Here is a 20,398-nt window from a genome sequence, read left to right on the forward strand (position 1 = left end):
CACCCCCGGCCGCAAAGTGAACTCAAAAGCAATAATTGCCAAGTATCAGTTTTTTGCGCTTTGATTCTTCAAGTTTTAGTTTTTTCATGTTTGACTTCAGACTTTTAGATTTATAGAAATAATCTTTTGATTTCGCCCCAAACTTTCTGATGTACATTTTAACCCTTCTTATATGCAAATACATAGTAATGCAATAATATATAAATACACAGTAGTGCAATAATCTTGTGTACATTGTTGTAAAGATATTTTGTATGCAGTTATATGTACATGACACAATAAACACAAATTTTCACTGTCCACATGTACAACGATTCATATGTATTCTAAATTTCACTGTCCACGTGTACAATGATTCATATGTACACCAAAAATATTTTTTTCCATCAAAAATTAATTAATTTCTTTTTTTGAAAAAGTTTTATCATCAGTGATAGACATGATATATTTATACATGCAATTTGACAATACTCACCAATAATATTTAAATGTTAAACACACAACGAAGATTCTTGAATATTTATATATATATGTTATGTTGTACACAAAATTTCACTATCCACATGTACAATGATTAATATGTACATTGATAAGCTTGTGCAGTGATTCACATGTACACCTGATAAATTTATTATAAACATTTGGAAGTTTCAATATTTGCAAGGTCAAAACCCGTCTACTTGAACACATATTTTACAGTCAAATATTGTCACGTGTACACATATATTTTATTGTCTACATCTACAAGGTTTTACAAAAACTTCATGTACCAGGTTTTGCGAAAAATCACATATCTACCAGTATGTTTGTACAGTGCGCTTATGATATTTAATGATCTTAGTATATTTTGAGTAACTTGTTTTAATTCTTAGATCGTTATAGTTCTCATTATATTTATATATTGAATTTGTTTGTTCAATATTCATATCATATGGGATAAAAATAAAATTTAAAATTTCATTTTTTGTCAACTTTAGAAATTCAATTAAATCATTTATATCATTCTATTCATAATATAGTGTCCACATGGACATCCAAAGCCATTGATTTTTTCTTTGGAGTTTTGTGTTTACTTTTATGGAAAACATTAACAATATTTGGTGTCCAAACTAGCATAGAGAAATTATCAGTGTGAACATATGAATTATTATTTTCAACAATGACATCTCATGATATGATTTTTATGGTTTTAACATATGTTTCAGTTTATTAAAATAATTTACGATGCGTTTTGATGTTGTTGTATGTATGTGTTCATTTGCATATTATAAGGGCTGGGAAGCACATTTCGAAGTTTGAAATTAGTTCAAGAGGACTTATTATACGAAAATCTGAGAGTTTGGGTTCACATTGAGAAGAACAGAAATGTTCAAGGACCAAACGTGCAAAAAAGGAGAAGTTTGGCTTGGAAACGATCGATCTATGTCTTCATCACCAAAACCAATCAATCATGGATTAACCGGAGGTCGGTGCTGGCTTATCACGGAGTCATGTTCGCGGATCGAGCTTGAGCATGACTTGAAGATGAATCGAGACGACGAAGGTGGATCTGTAGTCGGAGATCGCCACGGTGGCTCTCCGTCGTCGCGCTGAGAGATCCCGGTTGCAGTCGGGACAAGAAGACACATAGGGCATAGCGATTTGGTGCTCGCGGCACAGACCAGACAGCTAGGAGGAGAAGCTTGATGCGGTTGCAGCCAACACAGTAACAAGAACGCTCCAATCTTTCTTCATTCCCGCGACTTCTTGCCATCTTCTTAATGATGGCGCATCACTCCCGCGAATCACGACGTTTAACGACAAGACCTCACGGCGGACAGGAGACACCGCGGAAGATAAGCCCCAAGGAGAATGAAGACCACTGCGGTGGATGAAGCTCGCTGTGGCTCTGAAGATTCCGGTGGAGAGTTCGGCGAGTTCCGGTGTCCATGGTGTGAGTGAAATTTCAGTTATGTTTTAATTAAAAAAACCTGATAAAGATGAAGAGGGTGTTCAAAAAAATAAAAAAGATGAAGAGAAAAGTAACGAAGAGAATGGGACCACCAATTATAAAAGGAAAGAAGAAAGTGTGCGGAAGGAGAATGGTTCAGTTTTAGTTAGAAAAGCTAACGACAATTTGATCAAATAGTTAGAAAAAGCGTGTGGGTAGAAGAAAGTGTCCTAGGATGTTATTAAAACTGTAAATGTGACCTACAATGTAATATTTTCTATATATTATATACGTTTACTGACAGAAACATATTTTTTACCTAGGTCAATGGATTTTAAATATATAAATATTCTTTATGAATAACTTTTACAAGTTCATCAAATTTTATATTTTTTCTTCTTTTTCAGTTTTACTAGTTAAAGAGTGAAGAAATTTTGAATTAATAAAAGTTATAAGACCCACATTTATAAGTAAATTTTATAAAAAAAAATAATGTTCTTACATGGTATACCCTCGAAGAACTAATAGAAAGTTGATATCTTCAACTTAATTATATAATGAAAGATCATTTCAAAAAAAAAATTATATAATGAAAGATTAAAGTACTCATATCTTGTGAATAAACATATATTTTATATTTGAGTTAAATTTCATTATTTTATATTTGGAAAAGAAACAAACAAACACGCGGTGCGGAACAAATTACTTTATTTTAAGAGTGATTTAGGTAAATATACTCATTTAAGATTCAAATTTGTAGATTGCCCTAATAAATCATAAGGCCCAACTTGTCTACCATTTTGGCTCACAAGTGACGATTATACCCCTTTGAAAAATAGAAGAATCGCAGAAAGTAAAAAGTTGTGTCAGATGGAGAATTTCAGAGCAGGTGTCTTTTGCAGAGGTGGACCCTTTCATAGGAGGCAGTACAACAAAAAATCCTTTAGATAATGTCTCGATTTTGTACTGGATTGAAAATTATGTATATATTATTAGACAAACAATGAGAATGTTAAAATTTATTAATTACAACTAATGACAATTGTTTAAGAACTACAAATATATATTATTATCAGTTCAAACATTAACTTTAACTATCCAATGTGAAATAAATTGGTAACAATAAAGAACGTATCTAATATTAAAACATTAACATTTTAGTAAACAAATATATTTATTAAAAAGATCTAAACATTACGTATGTTAAATTATATGTTAGCATGCTACGTTCATTGATAGTGACCAATAAAAATGTTACCATTGAAATTACTGTGTTACTGTCCAATATGGGGACATATACACCAATTTCTCTAACTATTAACTATAATTTATATGTACATTACTAATTATTAATAATATCAAATTGGTTGGTTGCTATATATATAGAAGGACAAGTATAGATTGTATTTAGTACTAGGCTTTATACAATTATATATAAATACGAAAATATATTTGTGTATAGGTGTTTATGTTCAAAACAATATGCTATATAATATTTAAAATATAATCATTGCTACATAGTTGGTTAGTCGTTAATAACAAATAGGGTACATAGTTGTTTAGTCATTAAGTTTCGTGTTAGTGGGATATAGTGATCGGTAACAACCATTGATACCGTTAACGGCGACTTAATTTCTACATGAAAAACGAATAATAAGAAAATTATCTGGTCGTTAAAAAAAAGAAACAAATTGTCTAAATAAAATATACATCTAATTGTTAGTAGAAAAAGTTAGTAAGTGGTTAACAAACAATTAGTTAATATACGTCTTAACAGATAATTATGTATTTAACGACCAATTGAACTTAAACACATTAGGTAATGAACGTCTAAGCGGCTAAGTGTGAACTTAAAATCATTAGCTACACATCTGGAAACTTTTAATCTATTAGTTGCTAAAAAATATGGTAGTGGTTAACAAATACATAAGTAACTAAAACTAACTACCAATCCAACACTTAATAGCGGAAAAGATTGATATAATAGTTATAATTTTTGAATTAGTAGTGCAACAAGAATGCCATTCGGACTTAATGAAAACAAGGATATAAAGTAATATTTAGTTGAAAATTTTCTGTCATACACTTAATGAGCATGTTGTTACTAACCAATAAATATTATTAACAGTTAACAGCACAATTAGTAGCAAAAATATGAGTTACATGCTACAAGAGATTTTTCATCATGAGACAGCGAAAAATATCTTGGTGTAATCGATAGCAAATAGTATTTTAAAAGAGAATTTAATTTGATGGAAATTCATAATTACCTAAAGTAAAGAGGAAAGAATAAAAAAACGAGATAAAAAAAAAAGAGAAGAGTTGATAAAAATGGAGAGGAGAGAAAAGATAGAGAAATGAAAGGAGAGGATAATGTGTAGGAGAGTGTGTCAGACGCAAACACGGGACCAATGTGTAAAAGATAGTCCTCTGTCATGCGACATTGTTGCTCTGTGTCTTAGGAATGTAACTAGTAAGGGTAAAATGGTCAAAAAATGTGGATTCTAAAGTTAAGGGTATATTGCAATTTAAAGGTAGTTTTAGATGCAATGGTGCCAATTTCTCTTATTATTTTAAAGGTGTCAGTTGACCTTTTACCCAATATCTTAAAAACAAGATTGGACAACTCAATTATATAAACGAAAAAGATACATGTCACATGTTAACCAGATTCATCCAGATTTTTTTAGTATTGTAATACATATGAATAAATATATATGGGCTGTTCAATTAAATGGCAATAAAATATAGTTATGTTCTAGAACTAGCATTTAAAGAAAAAAGTTTCAAAAATAAAATCCATTGATGGGTAAAAACAGTTATAGATTTATTAATTATTTAATTGATTATTTATAAAATATATAAAAATAAATAAATAAATATATATATATATATATTAAATTTTTATAAATTTTAAAATTAAGAATAATAATTTAATTTATTTTTTCAAAGTTTTTTGGAAGTCAAGAAAGTTTTCTTAAATTAAACTTTTTGAATGTAACTTATATGTAGTAAAGTCTTCTTAAATGTATATGACATCTTCAAAATATTAGAAATTTTACTATAAAGTATATTTTAAAAACTTTGATATTCACTTATACAGAATTTATTAAAGTTTTCCTAAATTTTATAAAGATATACATATTTAGAAATATCTTCTTAAATTTTAAAAATATGTAATGCATATTTAGTAATCTTTTTTCTAAATATACATATAAATTAAATTCACGAAAAATATCATACATATTTAGAAATATTTTCTTAACCTTTCGGAAGGATTTAATAAAATGTGCGAAGATGTTATATATATATTTCATCATAAATGTATTCCTAAATTTAAAGGAGATGTTATACATAGTCCGAAATGTCTTCCTAAATAAATATGTAATTCAAATTAAAAATATCCTTTTAAATATACATGCATAATTTTTTTCCATAAATACACATTTAAGAATAAATTTTTAAATACACACATATAAAAAGGTTTTCTAAATTTTATAAATACATTATACACATTTAGCAATGTTTTCTTAAAACTTTAAAAGATGTTAGACATATTTAAGAAAATTTTCCTAAATTATAATTTAAATTTATGAAGACTAAATACATATTAAGGAAGATGTTATACTTATTCATGAATGTTTCCAAACTTAATGAAGACGTAATACATTTTGAAAAATATCTTGCTAAAAATACATATAATTCATATACAATAAGGTATTGATGAATATACTTTCATGAAGGTCTTTTTAAATATACATTTAAGCTTTTTTTGTCATCAACTTAAACAGACTGATCTAAGACCCTACAAACCAAACTGGTAACTCTGCATCCAAATGAACGACAAAAGACTGATTGATTCCTGCACTATGTGCAAGACCATCCGCTTTTAAATTTTGTGTTCGAGATATATGAATGATCTCTGAGTGGTTGAAACTTCCCCTTCGAAGCTTGATGTCCTTCATGTAACTTGCAAAAGCAAGTCATTCTTCTGGTGTTGAAACCATATTCACCAATTGAGAACAATCAGTTGCAAACATGATGTAAAACTGGCGTATATTCTGCATACATTCCATGGACCAGATAAGCGGTTTTATTTTCAAGTGTAATGGTGATAGGCCGGCTCTCATATTCCTTGCCCCCATCAAACCATCAAAACCTTCTAGTATACTATACCAGTCTTGTCCTGAATAAGTTTCATGCGCTTTCGATGATCCATCCGTAAAATCTCATCGACTCAGGATGGAAGCTAAACTTGTCACTTCAACCTTACTAGATTTGGTGACTCTGGGTGAGTGATACCTAAGCGTCTACCCAAAGTAATGATTCAGTTTCTGCTAGCTCGAGGGTGTCCCTAGGATCAGTATATATGTTACTAAAAACCTTTTTGTTTCGTCATTTCCAGATGCACCATAAAATCCAAGCGAAGTTATGGTCTTCCATGGGTGGAGACACCCTCCAATATAGATGATCCATATTCGTAAAAAGCGATGGAGAAGGAAAAATATCTGGATGCGATGGAATCTTCTAGAAAGCTCAAACTTGGACCACCGGTGGGCATTCGAACAGAACATGGTTAATTGACTCCTCGCTACCTCCACATCTTACACACTAAGTATCTGCCTTGTAGCCCTTTAGCTTGCAGATTTTTTTTTTACCGGTATATAACCTGATACTATTTGCCATAAGAATGCTTTATCTTCACTGGATATCATATTTTCTAGGAATAAGTCATTAAAAGGGTGACAATGGATATATATGCTGGTATCGTTTCTTCTTTGTCTGGGTATACTCTTTCCACTTGATAACCATACTTCACCATGTATTTCCCAGTGTTAGTGAAATGACATTCATCTTGATCGACCATTTAAGTCCTGCTCAAAGGTATAATCTATGTGACACTTATATCTTTTTGAATTGAGGAATGCCCAATGAATATACAGTTTATTCCTTTGAGGTTTTGGAACAAAGACATAGCCCATGCATCCAAAAACTTAGATGATCAATATTAGGCTTGGTTTTATTCATTCCTAAAGATGTCTGGTGGGTAGTCGATTAATCAAGTAACATGCATGCATCACTGCATCTCCTCAATAGTGATTAAGAACCTCTCTATCAAACATTATGGTTCTGGCAATCTCCATTAGATGTTTGTTCTTGCCTTGAAAATCTTTATTCTACTGGGGAGTATAAGTGCATAATGTCTGTTTAATTGTCCTCTTATTTTCTAAAAACTCTTTAATTGTGGTTTTGATGAAAAGAACGCATTGTAGGATAATTGTAGTTCGTATAAATAAACTGTTCAAAATAAATGTGAATGGTAACATATATTATAAAATGCAGAATAAATGTTTGAACGATAATATATATAATAAACATTGGGAGATATATGATACATTTATATTTTAAGATGTTAAAAATCTAGTGATATTAATATAGTTTAAACAAGTATTCTAATTTATAAAATATTTTGTCTATCTGAAAATACTGAATATCATATTTAGTTCTTCTCTCATTCAAAACATTGTTGTCATTTAAACAATCTTATGTATCATTTATTGTTTTGCATAAAAGGTACAATAAAAATATATGAAAATATGGTTGCAACAGTTTTCTTTGTTTTTTTCATTAATCAATAACAATAAAATAAGATTTTTAATATATTAATTTACAATAGTTTATTAAAACATTTATTATTAGTAACTTTTCTTTCCAAGTGCGCTGCAAGAAGAAACATGTTCCGCTTTACCTTATTTATTTATGGGTTTTTAGTAATTAAACCCCTCAACTAAAGATGAATCGTAAAAAAAACCCCAACTAAAAATCCTGTGAAATAAACCCTCAACTTTAATTCCGTTAACGTATGTTACTATCCGTCTAAAAAACCGTGACGGAGGGTGATATGCGTTAACGGTTTATAAGTTGAGGATTTATAATGTTGAAAACTTAGTTGAGAGTTTTTTTTACTATTCAAAAATAGTTGAGGGGTTTTATCGCTAAAAGTCGTTAAATGTTTTAAAATATTTATTATCATTTATACATTGTTTTAGATTGATTTATAAGCCTTTAAACTAATTTATAAATTTTAATACATTAATTTACTATAAAATTAATTTATACAACCTAAATTAATAATTTTCAACACTGATTACAACTTAATATAACTTCAAAATATTAAATTATTTGATATTTGACAATAATGATATAAGAAAATTTAAGTGTTTATATCGTCATTCTCAGATATCAAATAATTTAAAGTTTCTAAGTTATATTAAGTCTTAAGTAGAATAATTCATCCATGAAGTCAATAATGTTAGATTATTTTATCCTAACAAATAGCAGAAATTGTAAAAAAAAATATAAAATCATTGCGAAAGCGTATTAATCATATGTAAAAGTATTAAAATATTTATGAAGTTTTATAAATCGGTTATAAGATAATGTATTAAAATTTATAAATGAGTTTTAAAGGCTTATAAATCAATTTAAAAGAATGTATAAATGATAATAAAGATTTTAAAACATGACTTTTAGTGATAAAACTCCTCAACTATTTTGGAATAGTAAAAAAAAAACCCTCAACTAAGTTTTCAACATTATAAACCTTCAACTTATAAACCGTTAACGTATATCACCCTCCGTCACGATTTTTTAGACGGAGGGTAACTTATGTTAACGGAATTAAAGTTAAAGATTTATTTCACAGGATTTTTAGTTGAGGTTTTTTTTACGATTCATCTTTAGTTGAGGGGTTTAATTACTAAAAACTCTTTATTTATCTATTATCATTTTGTTTATTACAATTAGTAACCAATAAAATAAACAAAATAATACATAATTTTATCCAACTGATGTGTTTTGTTTGGTTTGCAGTTCTCATTCAACACCTTAAAAACACCAGCATTAGTGAAATTTAGATGGATCTTTTTATGATTTAATGATAGAAAAACAGAGGAAAAAGAGGAGAGGTAGAAAAAAGAGAGAAACTTAGAATCATCTCTCATACAAGAGACACAACTAATTTCATAAGAAACTCTTGCTATTATGTCTTTTTCTGGTTTTTTATTTTTTTATTTATAATTTAGTTATAAATAAACTATATTAATATTTTATACTTAAGAAACTCCCTTCAGATATTTTGACCATGCATTTTCTAAAAACATTTCCATTAGCAAGTCTAAGAGGAGTATCTTAACTATTAAATTAATAAATGAAAATAATAAGTACGAGAGAAGTAACCATTTTCTAGAAACAGTATCTGGAACTTCTTAAAAATTCATCAGATACTCTAAAATAGATGGCACGTTTTCAATGATAGACTCTTTAGAAAAGATTAAAATTTAATTGTTTAATTTAGCTGTATTAAAAATACTATTATTATTAATGTTCATGCAATGGGGTTGCTCTAAAGTACACTATTCTTTCTATTTCTCGAAGTATCATCACTTTACTATTTTTTTCTTAAACAAAAAGTATTGTTTTAGAATTTCTATGCAATTTATACTTACTTCAATTAAATATTAATTGTAAATTTTTTTGATTTAATAAATAAATTTATTTATTTAAAATACTATTGGTTAAACATATATAGTTAATAAAAACATAAATGTATATCAACTATTTTTTTAATATGAGTGAAATATGTCTAATTGATACTTTTTATGAAACAGAAGGTATAATTTTCAGGGTCAACGTGTTTCTTGTTGCTGGACTGAGAACTGGTCTTTATTCCTAGTATTTGTTTTTTGTTTATTGATATGAGCAACAAACGACTGACAAAACACGTTATCTCGTTTGTAGTTAAATAATGAGCGTAGACCCAATTTTTTTTTTTTTTTTAAAAGAACACTGCGTATTCCATATGAGAGATACCATTTGTTAATGCAAAGGGCATGTTAACTCATCGTTCACGTTTTGTTAATTCATTGTTAGTAATAATATGTGATCTAGGTTCTTTGTAATTCTCTTCAAGTGTTGGATGATGCAAAAAATTTACTTGTATAGTTCTAAAATAATTCTACACACGACATTATTGTTTAAAAAACTGATGTGCAGCCAGCAGAGAATTCAGAATTCTATTTCCTTAATTTATTTTATTAAAAATTTAGTAGGTTTGATTTCTGGTGATCATCAGCGAGGGAAACCCATGAAAGGATGATCAACAAGAACTGAGAACTAGTGTCCATATATAGAAGAAGCAAAGCCATTTGTTTAACAAAAACCAAGTAATTGTCTTCTCAAAACCAAGTAATACAAGACATTTGTTTAACCAGCATATCTGGTATTTGTCGCTGCAAATGCTCTCATAAACATACCAGAACAAGAAAATCCACTGAGAACTTACCAGAAGGCGGCGAATGCCGCATCAGCGAAAAGCAGAGGAGATACGAAGAGACTAAAGAGAAGAGCCGCAAACAAGGCAAAAATGAACACACGTGCACTTAACATAACTCCTCTTCCGAGGGACTTGAATTTTCCTCCAGCTATCTTTGTTAGCTCTCTATGAACTGCCTTAACAGTCGCTTTAACAAGAGCGGCATCTATGCTGCAAAGTTTAGTTAGAGAAACTGATGAGGATCAATACAAAGTGACAATGGTTGTTACCTACAAACAAGAACTGCCTTGATGTGCTTTTAATGTGAAACTAACAATGAGACTTTTTTAAACCCAACACTGCTTTCCACGATTCTTTTTCAACTGATATGACTCAACGAAAAACTAATCTAACTGAAATTGCGCTATTCATAAATAAGGATTATCAAGAAATGAATACCCGTGAATTTCCGAGTGTACGCCGGTTGTCTCTGCCATTGACATCAAGGAAGTCTCCCATTTCTGGACATTCTCGGGTTCGTCCTCGTGTCTCTTTCTCATCTCCCTGAAACATCGTCCGCACTCTCCCTTGAGATTTTTCATGTCGCTAGATATCACCTGGTAGAAGACGGAAATTACTAGGAGTCTTCCTTCCTTTGCTAGCTCGTCCATCTTCGCAAGCTCGTTCAAGCACAACCGTGAAGCTAGGTACCTCTTGGAGAAGATAACAACTGCGATCCTTGAATCCTCGATCCTATTGTAGAGCTGGTGCATTTTAATCCACATTCTCTCGTCGTTGTCTATGAAGACGTTGACCCCAGCATTTGTCAAATTATTCACGAGATGTTTGACCAAAGTGATGCACAGATCACCTCCATGGCAACTGATGTAAACCCGAGGCTTCCCAGTCAACCGAACAGACAATGCTCGAACTTGTGTCTCTCTTCTTGTTTGCTTCAATGTGGTTACAGGAGACTTGTTATTAGGTCGTTGGGAAGTGTTAGCCTGCAAGAACGTAAACACGAATATATATAAGTTGATGATCCTACAATCACGTAATATCTTTCTTACAAAAAAAGGGGGGTCTGATTCATACAACCCATCAACATGTTGTGATCAACTTACGGTTCCATGTGCTATCATTTCATTTGGCAATTCAACTATGTCATGCCCACCATCCAGCCGCATATCCATTGTTTCCGTTTCCCTCCTTACATTAGAGATTGCTACTAAGAAGTAAGACAAACAAGAAAGTACATGCAATCAGCCAATTGTAAGCCTCCAGTGTACCAGGGAACAAAGACGATCACTCAGAATAAGCTACAAAGATGTTAGCAAAGAAATCTTAGATCCACCCACCATTTTTTGAATATGCTCCGTAGTGATTTGCTTCGTGTCTACCAGACTGGACCCGCAATTCATCGGATGCATATACCAAACTAAAGCCACACTTCAGCACCTCGTAACCATGTAACACTTCCGTACCGTCTGTTACTTGAAATTTAAAATAAGTCTTGGTATGACCACAACCCTCTTCGTCTTCTTTCTCACCAAGTTTCTTGTTATCCAACATAGATGCATAGCTAATAAAGACATGAGATGGTACAATCTTCCCAGCTGTTTTACCTGCATCACTCCAACTGCCAATAGTCCAACTAAAGCGGTTATAAGACCCGTCTTCATTATTAAACTCACAATTACAATTCACTACAAGGCGGGCCCTCTGCTCATGGTAGTCAGGAAACAGGATAACAGCGCATAGAGCTATTCCAGTTAAGTTGTTGTCTCTCCAGTGTGTAGACAGCTTTCCCTCTAACACCGGTCCAGATGCTTGATGACTAAATCGTGCGGGTACTTCCCATCCAGGAAAGCAAGCTCCAGTGAAATTTTCCAAAGCAGAATCCTGCAACAAAAAAAAACCAAACAAGATCAGATACCAAAAGATGCTGCCGGGAATACTGGAAACTGATAGATAAAAATATGCATACCCCGTTGTTGTATAGAGAGAGTGCATCTAACACTAACTCACTTTTCCACCGAGTATAAGATACGATACTATCCTTTGCATCTTGATCCAACTTGCTGCAGTTAGAAAAATTAAATGTGGCATGGATCTGCTCCAGCCGCACCGGAAGAGCAAGAGGATGTGAAACTCTTTCGAGGGAATCACAGCCATGAGCATCAAAGTACTGAAGTCTTGGTGGAAGCATTGGAATAGACCTCAGCATCTTGCAATCCTTCAATTCAAGCCAATTTAGATTGTAAAGTTCCCAAATATCAGTTTGCAGGCTGACAAAATCATTTCCACTTAACGATAGACGCCGCAGAGAGAATACTCCATTAACACCCTGTGGCCATCCGCTAGGGCCGTGTACGAACATATCTGCAGAAGCTTGGCCCTTGGATATAGTGATGTTTGGCATCTCTTTTGCTCCGATCCTGTCAATAAGTAAGCTCTGGAGATGTTTCATGCTCTCCCTTACATCTGAAAGATTCTTAAGCCTTGAACAACCAGAAAGTATTAACTCTTCAAGAGTTTTCACCTCTCCGAGACAGTTGGGAAGGAACTCCAGCATTTCACAGTTTTTCAGATTCAACACAACAAGCCTCTGGAGACTGTCTATGGCAAGAGGAAGTTCCGTGATTGCTGTGCCATCCAAATGAAGAAATTCTATACTTTCGGAAATTAACTGAAAGTTCTTGAGGTTTGAGCAGTCACTGAGTATGAGGGTTTTTAGAGAGATTAAATTAATATTTGGCAGAGACCAAAGACGTATGCATCCTCGCAAGTTCAGGAAAACCAGAGACTTCATATTTTGAATCTCCGCCGGCAACTCATCCAAAACCGTGCAGCCTTCCAAGTTTAATCTTTGAAGATTTTCAGCCTTTGACAATGCTGACAAGTTGCACAACTTACTCGAATGGCGTAGATCTACCCACTTGAGTCGTGGCGTGTCCTGTGACAACCCGTCAGAGTTCAATAGTCAATAACAAAAATTATTCAGGTTACTTTAGCCATCAAATAAAAATATACATTTACCTTAACACCTTCCCATACACGTTCAATTTTGCTGTAAGGCAGCCTAAGGTCAACCAGATTTCTTGGTTTGAAATCTGGTGGAAGTTCCTCCAACGGGAATTTCACCCAATGGAGATATCGAATCTCTTCCAAGGGGAATAAAAGTCCATCGGGGAAGCATAATTTGCAGTCAGATTTACATTGTCGAGGACAAGATGAATCATAAATCTTGAGGTATCGAAGATTGCACATATTGATGAAGGTCATTCTTTCCAAGGGAATGTTCTTTGTTGCTTCAGACATGTCTAAGAAAATACCTCTCACATCATCAGTTCCCTAGTAGCAAGTTCACAGAAAAACATCAAGTTGGAAAATTACATGCAATCCCAAGTTTTTGTTGACAGAAAGTGTCTTAATTCTCTACTTATGTATCAACAAGTTTCATGTTTTCTTATTAGTTAAAGATGTATATGTATAAAGGCAGGCTATATCTCTTTCCTTAGTTCTTATAAAAAAACTAAGCTGAAGTTTGGGTTAGACAAGCCAACAAATGTTGCAAGCGTGATTGGATTCCTTTGGCAAGAAAAAGTGAACGTACCGATTGTTTACTTTTTTTCATATAGCCGATGATATCTTTGTAGTTCCACAGCTTACGCTCCCCAGGGGAACCAAGGTCCTTGCTCAATGCATACAGTTGATCATGGATCCCTACTCGCCCACCAGAAATTGTAATAAGCAACTTGTCGGCGAGATCTCTAACTTCACTCACAGCTTCAGGATTTTCTGAATCCAGTAAACGTCTAACAAAATACTCTTCCTCTGATTTGAAAAAATACACTATGTCCAGAAACATATCCTTCTGCCCCTCAGTAAGTTGCTTAATAGAGAATCTCCAGACTTTTCCCATCTTCATATTGAAACTTTGTCTCACTTTTTGCAGTTCATGTTCCCAGCAAGCCTCGTCTTTCCCACAGAGGAGGCTTCCTAGTGACTCCAGAGCCAGTGGGTTGCCTGTAGAATGATCCACGAACATTCTTGACAGCGAAAGAAAGGTTTCTGAGGGGTAGATTTGTTTATAGAAGGCATGATAAGCAAAGAGTTGAACAGCCTCTCTGTTTTTCAATGGCGGGACGAAATAAGTATCATGAGCAAATCCCTCAAGGTATGACTTGTCACAAGTTGTAATAACAATCTTGCTTCCCTTTTTAATCCAGGCGAGGTTGCCGAGGAGAATCTGTAACTGTTTCTTGTCACTGACGTCATCGAGAACGGCGAAAACCTTGGTCTGAAGCAGTTCAGCTTTCACGCATTCATGTGTTGTCTCGTCGCTTATATTTACATGCAGGTGTTCGAGTAACTTTTTAAGGAACATGCTCCGCAACTGCTCAGGTTCGCACTCCTTAGGCACTGTCAAAAACAAGCGTCTTGGAAACTTCGACCCACGCTTTTCAAACAACATTGTTGCGAGAGTTGTTTTACCAATGCCATGCATCCCAACAACTCCAACAATAAAAGTTTCTCCAGGCATCGAGTACAACATTTTTTCCATTTGCTTGAGTCGCAGCTCAACTCCAACGTAACGTGTTTGATCTCCAGACGATGTGTTGTCACGATCAGAGCTTACGGTGATTTCCTTTCCTGCGTCATTTTCTACATTTGAAATGTCAACTATCTTGCTTTCCAAGCTCTTCCACAAATCAGGTTCGGCATCAGATTTTGTTTCACTTATAAAATTTGAATTGGCTCCCAGAGTTGGATCAAAGGAAGACTCATATTGGATTTCATCAGGGCTTCGGAAATTCTCATGAGATTTTGCTTCATCTTGGGAGTGCTCGATCCTCTCTGGCAGTACAGCAGTCATTGAATCCCAACATGTGTTTTCCATTTCATTAGATGCATATATCAATCTAAAGCCACAGTTCAGAACCTTGAAACTTCCTACCACTTCCGTACCATCTGTCACTTGAAACTCAAGGGAAGCTTCAGTAAGACTACAACCCTCTTCACTATCCTCCAAACCATGTTTGTTGCTATCTAGCATAGTGGTATAGCCAATAAATATATGAGACAACTCATACCTCAGTGATGTGTTACGTGCTTTGCTCCAACTGCCAACGGTGCAACCAAAGCGGACAGGAGAACCGTATTTACTATTAAAAACACAATTACATTTCACTACGAGGCGGTCCCTCTGCTCGTGGAATTCAGGAAATAGGACAACAGCGCATAGGGCAATTCCAGTAAACTTGTTGTCACTCCAATGTAGGGGCAGCTTTGACTCTAACACCGATCCAAATGCTCGATGGCTGAACCATGCCGGTACTTCACATCCAGGAAAGCAAGTTCCAATTAAAGCTTCCAAAACAGAATCCTGCATAAAAAAAGAATACCAAACAAGATCAGATACTGACAGATGCAGCCTGGAATACTTGAAACTAAGGAGAAAAATACGCATACCTCGCTGTATCTAGAGAGTGCATCTAACACTAACTGAAATTTCCAACTAATATATGATATAATACTATCCTTTGCATCTTGATCCAGCTTGTTACAGTTGGAAAAATTGAAAGTGGCATGTTTCTGTTGCGTCAGGACAGGAATGGCCAAAGGATGTGAAACAGTTTCGAGTGAATCACAGCCCTGAGCATCAAAGTACTGAAGTCTTGGTGGAAGCATCGGAATAGACTTTAGCATCTTGCAATTCTTCACGTCGAGCCAATTAAGATTGTAAAGTTTCCAAATGTCAGTTTGCAGGCTGACAAAATCATTTCCATTTAACGATAGACGTCGTAGAGAGGATACTCCATTAACACCCTGTGGCCATCCGCTTGGGCCGTGTACGAACTTATCTGGAGAAGCTTGGCCCTTGGATGTAATGATGTTTGGCATCTCTTTTCCTCCGATCATGTCAATAAGTAAGATCTGGAGATGTTTCATGCTCTCCCTTATATCTGAAAGATTCTTAAGATTTGAACAACCAGAAAGTATTAATTCTTCAAGAGCTTTCAGCTCTCCGAGACAGTTGGGAAGGCACTCCAGCATTTCACAGTTTTTCAAATTCAACACAACAAGCCTCTGGAAGCTCTGGATTGCAAGAGGAAGTCCTGTGATTGCTGTGCCATCCAAATGAAGAAACTCTATACTTTCAGAAATTAGTTGAAAGTCCTTCAGGTTTGAGCAGCCACTGAGTATGAGGGTTTTCAGAGAGATTAAATTAATCTTTGGCAGAGACTCAAGACCTGTGCATCCTCTCAAGTTCATGAAAACCAGAGACTTCATGTTTTGTATCTCCAATGGCAATTCCTTCAAAGCCGTGCAGCCTTCCAGATTTAAACTTTGAAGGTTTTCAGCCGTTGGCAATGCTGACAAGTCGAACAACTGACTGGAGTGGCATAGATCTACCCATTTTAATCGTGGTGTGTCCTATAAAAAGTCATCAGAATTCATTCAATCGCCAATCAGGAAAACTATTCAAGTTTTGTAAGCCATCAAATGAAAAAAAAAATGTAAACAAATGGCACAGGAAAACACACCTTAGCATCTTCCCAAATACGTTGAATTTTGCTGTAAGGCAGCCTAAGGTCAATAAGATTTTCCGGTCTGAAATCTGGTGGAAGTTCCTTCAAAGGGAATTTCACGAAATGAAGATACCGGATCTCTTCCAAGGGGAGTGAAAGGCCATCTGGAAAGTTCAATTCCCATTTTGATTTACATTGCCGAGGACAAAAAGAATCATATATCTTGAGGTATCGAAGATTGAGCATATTGGTGAAGGTCATTCTTTCCAAGGCAAAGTTCTTTGTTTCTTCGGACATGTCCAAGAAAATACCTCTCATACTATTAGTTCCCTGGTAGCAATTTAAAAGAAAACACCTTAGAAATCCTATATGGAATTGTATTATAACATGTCAGCAAATCATATAAGAAATTATTTTGAACGAAGTTCCACAGTATTAAGGATATCCTAAAATTTATGGATATAAAAAAAAAAGTTTCACAGCTACCATTGATATTCCAACATCGCTTTAAAAATGGAAGGTGCCGTTAAGAGCAAAAAGTAAGTAATCAGTACAGCTACAACCTAACATTGAAAAGATAAGCTATGAAATTAAAACCCAAGCAAAACATGTTCCTGGTAGCACTCCTATCAAAAACTGGAAACAGAAATATTGAGAATAACATGAGGAAGAGTTTTATTTCATATTAAAAGCATTTTGCAGGTTGATTTCATATGAAGAGAATTTGTTGTCTCAGCTATTTGTCAGAAGCAGTGTCATCCGCTACATTATACGTTCTTATTTATTCTAAACTCCATTCATTAGTGTTGTTTCATGTTTTCATATTATCTGAAAAGATTCATAATCCATTCTAACAATTTACCCTTGCGGATAAATATATTTGATTGTGTTCAGTTCCATGACAGGGGAACCAAGACCCTTGCCGAACTTATACAATAGATCATTCATCTCTACTCGCCCGTCGGAGACTGTAATCATGAACTTGTCGGCGAGATCTCTTACTTCACTCACGGCATCAGTAGCGTCAGGATCTCCTGAATCCAGTAAACTCCGAACAAAATACTCATCCTCTGACTTGAAAAAATGCACAATGTCGAACATCTTTTTGCCGCTCATTAAGTTGATCAGTAGACAATTTCCAGACATCTTGGATCGTCGTATTATCACGATCTGTTACTGTTGCTAGTCTCTGATTCCAGTAATCCTCATCTTTCCCACGAAGTTCAGTACCTAGTGATATGAGGGCCTGCGGGTGCCCTTGGGCGTAATCCACAAACTTTCTTGAGAGAATCACGAAGTCCTGTGAGGGACTATAGGTTTGATCATCAAAGGCATGATAAGTGAAGAGTTGAAAGGCCTCTTCGTCATTCAATAGAGGGACTACATAAATGTCATCAACGAATTCCTTGAGCAATGACCTGTCACCCGTTGTGATAACAATCTTGCTTCCCTTCTTAACCCAATCTAGGTTTCCAAGTAGAAAATCCAACTGCTTCTTGTCACTCACGTCACTGAGGACAACAAAGATTTTAGTCTGGAGCAGGGTGTCCTTTACGGATTCATGTGTTATCTCGTTTTGTTTCTCTGGAAACTTACCTTCAAGTAAAACTTCCAGTAAGGTCTTCCGCAGCCAGACTAGCTCATGGTCCTTTGACTTCTTACAGATACCAAGAAGAGGCATGCAATGTACAAATTTGCTGTTCCACTCTTCGTACAACCTCATTGCAAGAGTAGTTTTACCAATACCGGGCATCCCAACTACTCCAATAATTCGAGTTTCGTCGCAATCAAACTCTAACTTCTGCTCCAACTGCTCCATACGTAGCTTGATTCCAAAGAGGCGATGGTTATTGAGATACGTTTCAAGGTTTTCTCCTTTTCCTGTGGGCAATTCAGTGTTATCTTCTCTCCCTGTAAAAGGAAAAGAAGATGGATTTTTTCTTTCCTTAATCTCGATCTTCTTCTCAATGTCCTTGACGATGGATGTAATGAGCTCGCTCTCAAGACTGTCAACCAAGAGCAAACAACCAATGTGACCCATTGTTTATGTTAGCTAAATAATTTAGTGATTTCAGTATCAAAGTTACATGATAAAGATGTAAATTTCAATTACCGATCCTCCTCAAATACCAAACCCTTCAAGCCTCCAACACACTCCAAAGCTTCCTTCCATTTAATGACACGGTACTCTCGACTCCTCCTCCAGAAATTCCAAATCCTGATACCGAAACTTCCCTCCAGTTGTGTAACCTGCAATTGCTTCACCTTGTAGAAGATTGGAACCACCTCGAGTTTTCCTTCATCCATGCGTTCCTTGATCTTCACCAGCTTATCTAAGCACCACGTTGATTCAGTGTACCTGCTTGAGAAAATTACTATCGCAATCCTCGACTCCTCGATCTGCTTGAACAGAAGCTCAGTAAGATCTCCAGGCTGCAACTCATCTTCATCTATACGGACTTCGAATCCAACCCTTTCCAAGGCCTCCGCGATGTGGCCGACAAAGCCGTAGCGGAGGTCGTTTCCCTGGAAATTGATGAACACTTGATGCTCCAGCGGGGGTTTGTTGGAGGTCACTATGGCAGAGCTTGTGCTAACTTCTTGGTCATTGACTGAGTCCACTTTCTCGTTTGGGAAAATGTCATCCTCAACTGATTCTGCTTCACCTAGGACACTCCCACCATTCAGCGTCTCTGATTTGGAGGAGTCATCTAGTGAATCATGTGACTCGTCATCTTGCTCCTCTTTTGGAAGCTGGATCAATATTCTCTTCACATCCTTGACAATGCGACTGATAAACTTGGACTCAACACTGCCAATGGATAATAATAAAAACAATGAGACACTTTGAGCGTGTAAAGGAATCGTTTGCTCTAAGAAACTTCTAAAACTGCACATATAAACTCTCTTTCACATGTTTAATTGGATACCACTATAGAGTCTTTACCTGTTCTTATACAAGTGATAACCCATCATGCACGAAACAGAATCCAAAGCTTCGTTCCAAATCTTGACCTTTTGAGGATCAAAATCACGCATGGTGGGATTCAAACCGGAGCCACCTTCTAGCTCTGCAGATGTATCCAGCTTGTAGAAGATTGGAATCACCTCGAGTTCGCCTAGTTCCATTCCTTCTTTGATCTTGACAAGCTCCTCAAAGCACCATCTCGATTCGGTGTACCTGCTCGAGAACACCACGATCGCGATCCTCGACTTCTCGATCCTCGTCCAAACAACTTCTTCACCAGTGGGCTCATCAGCGTACGCGTTGACTTTGATGCTTCTCAAGGCCTTGGCAATTTCATGGACGAATCCGCCTCGGAGGAGCAAGTCACCACCGTGGGAGCTGATGAATACGCGATGCGGCGGCGGCGGGGATTTGAGCTTGGTTGGCTTCCCCATGGTCGCATTTCAGAGGGGTTTTGCTTGGAGAGAGTGGGAGTGTGGGTAAGAAGAGGGGATTGAGAGTTAACCCAAGAGAACATCTTCGTCAACGTTTCGCAGTTTTTATTTTAATGACTGCGAATTTTATATTAAATCTGGATCTTTTGTCAAATATTAAATCTGGATCTAAAGCGTCGTCTTCCTCCTTTAGCTCCTAGCCTCCCTACTGATTAA

At 35.1% G+C, this 20,398-nt stretch overlaps 2 protein-coding genes across 3 annotated transcripts; both read right to left on the reverse strand.

Annotated features, from left to right (window-relative positions):
* Positions 1–10,125: 10,125 nt before the first annotated feature.
* On the reverse strand, positions 10,126–17,105 carry LOC106305742 (disease resistance-like protein CSA1). 2 transcript variants are annotated; one of them, XM_013742110.1, is made up of 9 exons: positions 16,796–17,105; positions 15,720–16,685; positions 13,861–15,633; positions 13,284–13,598; positions 12,232–13,200; positions 11,603–12,146; positions 11,369–11,469; positions 10,704–11,248; positions 10,126–10,475 (listed from the first exon to the last, which is right to left on the reverse strand). In XM_013742110.1, exons 1-9 carry the CDS (start codon positions 17,096–17,098, stop codon positions 10,271–10,273), a joined length of 5,721 nt encoding a protein of 1,906 aa, XP_013597564.1. In that variant the 5' UTR covers positions 17,099–17,105; the 3' UTR covers positions 10,126–10,270. The 2 variants fall into 2 exon arrangements, with proteins under 2 accessions (XP_013597564.1, XP_013597563.1); XM_013742109.1 differs by having other exon boundaries at positions 11,369–11,472.
* A 455-nt stretch (positions 17,106–17,560) lies between these two features.
* Positions 17,561–20,398, reverse strand: LOC106305745 (disease resistance protein LAZ5-like). The gene is made up of 3 exons (XM_013742111.1): positions 19,728–20,398; positions 18,894–19,592; positions 17,561–18,786 (listed from the first exon to the last, which is right to left on the reverse strand). Exons 1-3 carry the CDS (start codon positions 20,180–20,182, stop codon positions 17,844–17,846), a joined length of 2,097 nt encoding a protein of 698 aa, XP_013597565.1. The 5' UTR covers positions 20,183–20,398; the 3' UTR covers positions 17,561–17,843.

The sequence above is a fragment of the Brassica oleracea genome, chromosome C7 (genome assembly GCF_000695525.1).
Source record: "Brassica oleracea var. oleracea cultivar TO1000 chromosome C7, BOL, whole genome shotgun sequence".
In the NCBI taxonomy this organism is placed as follows: Eukaryota; Viridiplantae; Streptophyta; class Magnoliopsida; order Brassicales; family Brassicaceae; genus Brassica; species Brassica oleracea.

Coding starts and splice junctions, on each gene's coding strand:
- LOC106305742 (XM_013742109.1), bottom strand. CDS start 17,098: ATGAGAGGTATTTTCTTGGACATGTCCGAAGAAACAAAGAACTTTGCC. Junction 16,686..16,795: donor GTATTTGGGAAGATGCTAAG/GTGTGTTTTCCT, acceptor GACTTTTTATAG/GACACACCACGATTAAAATG. Junction 10,476..10,703: donor GTACACTCGGAAATTCACGG/GTATTCATTTCT, acceptor TAAACTTTGCAG/CATAGATGCCGCTCTTGTTA.
- LOC106305745 (XM_013742111.1), bottom strand. CDS start 20,182: ATGGGGAAGCCAACCAAGCTCAAATCCCCGCCGCCGCCGCATCGCGTA. Junction 19,593..19,727: donor TATCACTTGTATAAGAACAG/GTAAAGACTCTA, acceptor ATCCATTGGCAG/TGTTGAGTCCAAGTTTATCA. Junction 18,787..18,893: donor TTGGTATTTGAGGAGGATCG/GTAATTGAAATT, acceptor CTTGGTTGACAG/TCTTGAGAGCGAGCTCATTA.